This window comes from Chinchilla lanigera, unplaced genomic scaffold (genome assembly GCF_000276665.1).
Source record: "Chinchilla lanigera isolate Chin_1 unplaced genomic scaffold, ChiLan1.0 scaffold00142, whole genome shotgun sequence".
Taxonomy (NCBI): Eukaryota; Metazoa; Chordata; class Mammalia; order Rodentia; family Chinchillidae; genus Chinchilla; species Chinchilla lanigera.
Genome location: NW_004955543.1, coordinates 459,139 through 465,531, shown reverse-complemented (window position 1 = coordinate 465,531; position 6,393 = coordinate 459,139). Strand labels below are relative to the sequence as shown.

The 6,393-nt window shown below is 47.6% G+C and overlaps 1 protein-coding gene across 4 annotated transcripts in view; it reads left to right on the top strand.

The window, feature by feature from the left end:
* Otud5 (OTU deubiquitinase 5) overlaps positions 1 to 6,393 on the top strand; it is a 32,393-nt gene that overhangs the window by 19,033 nt on the left and 6,967 nt on the right. For 2 of the 4 annotated variants that reach the window (XM_013508153.1, XM_005411292.2), the window contains exons 3-5: positions 3,739 to 3,803; positions 3,890 to 4,061; positions 4,145 to 4,293. In XM_013508153.1, the coding sequence (XP_013363607.1) occupies positions 3,739 to 3,803; positions 3,890 to 4,061; positions 4,145 to 4,293 (386 nt within the window). The remainder of the gene's footprint in view (positions 1 to 3,738; positions 3,804 to 3,889; positions 4,062 to 4,144; positions 4,294 to 6,393) is intronic. The other 2 variants (XM_013508154.1, XM_005411293.2) reach the window with 1 other exon arrangement.

Below are 6,393 nucleotides of genomic sequence, written 5' to 3'. Positions count from 1 at the left end.
AAAAAAAAAAAAAAAAAAGAGGCCTTAGCAGGCGTGGTGGCACATGCAGGCCTGTGTCCCAGCACTCCGGAGGCTGAGGCAGGAGGACCATTGGCAGTTCGAGGCCAGCCTGGGCTATAAAGTGAATCCAAGGCCAGCTTGAGCTACATAGCGAGACCCTGTCTCAAAAAAACAAAACGGGAGTAGGGGAACCACATTGGGAAGACTATTACTAGTGTGATACGAATTTAGTTGCTAAAGTCTTAATCAAAGGGCACAGAGGGTAGGCTTGTGGACCTTTGGATTCAGCAAGAGAGGAGAGCCAGCCGTGCTGACAGGGGGAAGGACAGCCTCCACTCTGCTTTTGGGGCTTTCCTCCGGCAGAGGAAGTGCAGCAGAAATGAGGAAACACCTAGAAGCAGGCGGGCTGATCTGTAGGTAGCAGCAGTATGATGGAGTCATCCTCTCCATGACAAGTGGGGCTCTCACTTGTAGTCTTGACAACAAGCACCCCTTCAGGGGAAGAAGTTACTGTCCCTACTTTATGGGTAAGGACATTTCAGCTGAGGGAGGTTAAAGGCCTTGTCCAGTGTCACACAGCCAGCGAATGGCAGGGCCTTGCTGCCAAGTGATGGAGTCACTGGCATGGAAAAGGGGAAGAGCTTCATGGGTTCTGCCCCCGCCCCTTTCCCTCTGCCTTTTTAAAAAATTTTTCCTGCATCTGGCTTCCATACCGGCCAGTGTTCACCGACCTTTCCATAGGAGGGATGTTTTTTCCTACACCTGAGCCTGGCTATGGACCCCGTTTAACTCCTTCACTTCCGTCTCAGTTCCTGTTTACTGCAGCTGCAGACAGCACTGCCTGCTGGTACCCCAAGCTCAGCCTACAGAAATAGCTCCTCTAGCAGCCCGGGCAGCCACAGAGGGCTCTGTGGTCCTGGCTTCTAAGAAAGGCAGCGGCAGGGGGCCCCCAGCCTGTGTTTAGGACATGTGACTTGCTGGAAATGCCTGGGGGGTGGCGGGGAGTGTGTGGCCGCAGAAGCCACATCCTTGTTTACATCGGTGAAGGGGCTACCCCTTCCCGCCTTCACAGCCAACTCCCCCACCCTCGAGCTCTTATCACCTCCAGGGGGACTTGAAACAGGCAGCCAGTATCTCAGCAGCCTTTGTCTCTTATCGCCCCAAACCCTCCATGGAGGGAAGGCGCGGATAGTCAAGGCCTTCTTTTGGCAGGTCTTCAGAGAGCTAGACTGCTGGGCATGGAAGAGCTCTGTAGTGTTCCCTTTGTGCCCCGACCCTGCCCTGGAGCCCCAGGGAGATCCCATTAGAGCAGTGGCCCTCGGGGGAAACAGAGGGAAATTCCCTCTTGGTGATAGTCAGTGGAAATCAGGCTTGCTTAATATTTAAGGCCACTTTAATTTCCTAGAGAGAAGTGCTCCCATTGCTTCCCCAGCCTATGGGCTCTACAAACTGTCCCTGCTTTCCTTTGCTGTAGTGGGGCCTGCGCTGGGAGTGGGCCTAGGAGAACTGCCCTCTGCTGTGGGTCAGAACCTTTGAGAAATGCAGTGAAGGAGGTGCCCTGGGGGTGGGGAAGTATGCTAAAGATACCTGTGGGCAGGGGTGGAGGCAGGGATGCTAGTGCACGCCTGTAGTCCCGGTACTCTGAGAGGCTGAGACGAGGGTTGCAAGTTTGAGCCCAGCCTGGGCAACTTAGTGAGATTCTGTCTCTAATAAGAAAGGAATGAGGAGATAGGGCAGTGTGAAGGCCCTGACTTCAATCCCTAGTATTGCCAAAAAACAAGCAAACAAGGAAACATGGGCTACCGGGGTGTGGGTCAGTAAAAGTAGTACAGTGCTTGCCTAGTATGTGCGAGGCCCTTGGTTCGAGCCCTGGTAACACACACACACACACACACACACACACACACACACACACGGAGTAAGAACACACTGGTGTTTCAGAAGTAGGCAATGAAGTAAATGGAAAGAGGGTCCTAAACTGGGTGTGGTGGCACATGCCTGTAATCCCAGCTCAAGAGGCTGAGGCAAAAAGATTGTCACAAATTTGAGGGGAGTGTTAGCTACATAGTGAGTTCAAGGCTAGCTTAAACTGCATAGTGAGATCCTTTCTCAAAAAACTAAAAAAGAGTGGTGGCGTACGCCTATAATCCCAGCACTCGCCTGTAATCCTAGCACTCAGGAGACTGAAGCAGGAGGATCCTTGAGAGTTTGAGACCAGCCTGGGCTACAAAGTGAGCTCAAAGCCAGCCTGAGCTGCATAGCCAGACCCTGTCTCAAAAAGACAAGAAAAGAAAAAAAAGAAGGTCCTAAGGAGAGAGAACAGCGTGTACAGTGATCAAGCTGGCAGAGGGAGTCTGGTTGCTTCTACTTAGTTTGACCAAATCTCATGGCACCTGGATCATTTGGGCCATAAGCTGCCCTTCCTGAATTAAGATGAATTGCATATGTGTTATATCTCCTACTCGACTGTGCTTCTTGAAGGTGGGTACAGGATTTTACTTGTATCTGTCACCTTCTCAGGCCCCACTACAGAGGAGACCCTGATTTACCTAGTGACTTAGCTGCCGAAAGCCCACTGCTAGTCACGTTGTGTGTGTTACTCTTTTGAGCTCCACAAGAGGCCTGCTAGCTGCTTATCCATCTTGTTTCCAGTTTTACAGTTGAGACTTACAAGGCTCAGCACTCTTGAGTCACTTGGCCTTGGCCACCAAGCACACTAGTATCTGGGGGAACTGGATTTAGGGTTCCTCTGCTCCTCCCATTCCCTCCTCTCCCCTCCTCGTCCCTCCTCTCTCCTCCCCTTCTCTCTTTTTTCCTTCCTTGCCTTCTTGACCCATACCTCCTTTTCTTTTTTCCTTGTTCTTTTCTTTCTTCGTTGGTGCTGGGGACCGAACCAAGGGCTTCTTGCTTAGCACGTTCTACCCGAGCTGCATTCCTAGCTAGTCATTTCCTTTCATTTTATTTTCATTTATTTATTTATTTATTTATTTTTTTATTTTTTTTTTTTTGGTTTTTCTCCGGTACCAGGAACCGAACTCACGACCTTGCGCTTGCCAGGGAGGCGCTTTTGCCGCTGAGCTAAATCCCCAGCCCCTATTTTCATTTATTGATTGGATGATTGAGGGGGTTGAGACAGAGTCTCGCTATGTAGTTCAGGCTGGGCTTGAACTCGCTCTGTAGCCCAGGCTGGCCTCAAACTCAAAGCAATTCTCCTGCCTCAGCCTCCTGAGTGCTGGGATTGCAGCACGTACTACCACACCTGGCTAATTTTTTTTATTTTAACCTGAAAAGGCTATGCTGATTCCTGGGTCTGAGGAAAACTGAATTCCAGAGTTGGCCTTGGCACAGATTGAGTCTCTGTGACCTTGGGCAAACCATGAAATTTCCCTCAGCTTTAGTGTCCTCATGTGGGAATTGAGTATGGAATGGATTGTGCAACTTACTGGACTGAGAAGGTTATCTATGTGGCTGATGGATCAGGTGTACCCTACATGGTCATGTGCTTGGAGACCCGTTGTTGTGGCAGTCTTGCCTGTACTCTTTTGGTCAAGACTGTCCCTATGTGCCTTTTTTTCCACGACCCATTCCAGCTCACAGGGGCAAGGATTCTCCAGGCCTTGGGGTAGGAAAGGGAGTTTCCCTCATCCCCTAGCCTCCCCTCCTTCAAAGATGTTCTATGACTCAAAACCTCTGTGGTGGCAGCTCTGACCCTAGCCTCTTCTTTCTTCTGTCCCCCAGCTGACCAGGTGTATGGAGACCAGGACATGCACGAAGTGGTGCGAAAGCACTGCATGGACTATCTGGTGAGGCGCTGGTTTAGTGTTTGCTTAGAGACGGGTTGAGGGATCTCCTTTGCATGTACATTCTGACCTCTCAATCTGTTCTGCAGATGAAGAACGCTGACTACTTCTCCAACTATGTCACAGAAGACTTCACCACCTACATCAACCGGAAGCGGAAAAACAACTGCCACGGGAACCACATTGAGATGCAGGCCATGGCGGAGATGTACAATCGTCCTGTGGAGGTGTACCAGTACAGCACAGGTACTTCTGGAGTGGGTAGGTGAGGGACTAAGGGTGCCTGGTCTCTGCCTGCCATACCTGGCTCTCTGTGGATGCTCCCTCCTTTTCATTCTCTGCAGAACCTATCAACACATTCCATGGGATCCATCAAAATGAGGATGAACCCATCCGTGTCAGCTATCACCGGAATATCCACTATAATTCAGTGGTGAATCCTAACAAGGCCACTATTGGTGTGGGGCTGGGCCTGCCATCATTCAAACCAGGGGTAAGTGGGTCCCTGTGCCCAGGATGGCTGCTAGCTATGGACAAAAATACCTTTCTCCTCTCAGGGTCTCCCCGGAGGTCTCACATCTACAGGAAATTAGAGACTTGGCCAGGTGTGGTGTCTCACACCTGTAATCCCAGCACTCAGGAGACTGAGGCAAGAGGATTATGATGAGTTTGAGGCCAATCTGGACTACATAGTGAGTTCAAGGCAAGCCTGAAGTACTGGCTTGAACTGACAGTGAGATTCTGCCTCAAAAAACAAACAAACAAAAAATTAGGTAGTTATCATAGATCATGGCTGAGAGCTCATTCTGTGGTTTTAGTTGGCTTGTCCCTGAGTTGACTCACTTGTCTTTTGTGCCTAGTGAGGGGTGGAATTTTAGGATATGGAGCCCTGTGTGGGGGCAGTAAGCCAGGGCTTGGCCTGGATGTCTTGGTGTCTACCTCGATGTTCTTCCCAGGCTCAGTGGCACCTATAAGCAGCTAGGGTCAGAGGGACTTGGACTGTAGGCTGGCCCATTATTTACTGGCTGTGGACTTAGGGCACATTGTATGAGCAGTCTGGGCTGCAGCTTGGCTAATACAGAAAGCACTTCGTGCCAGCCCTGGTGCATTTTCCCACATCATGCTGCTTGATTCTCTTTCGACCCTGTGTGTCTCTCATCAGTAGTCAGCTGGGGAAGAGTTTGAGGTCTTTTATTCAGGTTTCACTTCCTACAAACAGAAAGTGCTCCTACCTCATTTTAGGAAACACCCTAACACTAACATACCTTCCAACATAGGGGGATTTTTGTTTTCTTTTGTTAATGAACCTAATTTTAGAAGTTTTTAACTTACAGAATTACTGTATGGATATTGCTGTTTCCATATGCCCCAATATTGTTAGCATGCTAGCATAGAACATTTGTCACAATTAGTGAACCGGTATGGATACATTAGTAACTGAAAACCACATCTGATTCAGTTACCTGATGACCTTTTTCTGTTCTAGGATCCTACCCAGAATGTCACCTTATATTTTGTGGTCCTCTTTGACTCCTTGTAACTGTGAGAGTTTCTCAGAATTTCCTTGCTTTTCGTTTTGATCTGTTTACAGATTATAATTTGGCCTTTCCCAGAATGTCACATAATTGTAATCATACAATATGTCTGTAGCTTTTTCAGATTTTTAAGATTCATCCATGATTTTCCCTGATTTAAAAATTTGAACGTTTTAGGTTTTTCTGATTAATAAATTTAATTTAGAACAGGTTTAGATTTACAGAACAATTGTGGAGTACAGAGTTCACTTCTAGTCCCTCCCCCCTGCACAATTTAGCTATTGTTAACATCTCAGATGACTCCAGTCTCTTTGTTGCAATGTGTAAACCAATATTGATACATTGTTGTTAACCGAAGTCAATGTGCCTCTCTTTTTGTAACAGTTTCTCCCCCTCATACCTAGTTTTGAGGACCTTGACATTTTTAAGGAGTACTGATCAAGTGTATTATGGGAAGCTCTTGTTTTAGAATTTGTTGAGTTTTTTTTTAAGGGTAGCAAAGTCTTATTAAAGATAGGAAAAGAAGCAGGCTCGGTGGAGCAAGTGTAGGCCAAGTAAAAGTAGGAGAAGCAGTGCACCCTGCAGTGTGAGGGCTGCCGCCATGCAAGAGCGAGTGATTACACTGGAATGTGGGTTTGGGGAGGAAGATCACAGAAGTGATGTTTTTATTACATTATATCAAGAGTGCATGCTTAAAATCGCAGCACTATGGAGACTGAGGCAAGAGGATTGCCACAAATTCCGGGCCTGCCTGGGCTATGTAGTGAGTTCAAGGCCAGTCTGAATTACAGAGCGAGACATTGTCTCAAAAAATACAAGTAAACCAATAAAAAAAACCATTGGGAATGTGATTATGACTTGATGTCCTTGATCATTTGGCACCTGGTGTTGTTCGTCAGGCTTCTCCACTTTATTTTGTCCCACCTTTCCCATACTGTACTGTTAGCAAGGAACTCGCACTTAGGGCATAATAGCTATGCAAATTATTTGAAATTGTTATGCAAGGGAGATTGGTTTCTTATCCCCCATTTATGATACTTTTTTTTTTTTTTTTTTTT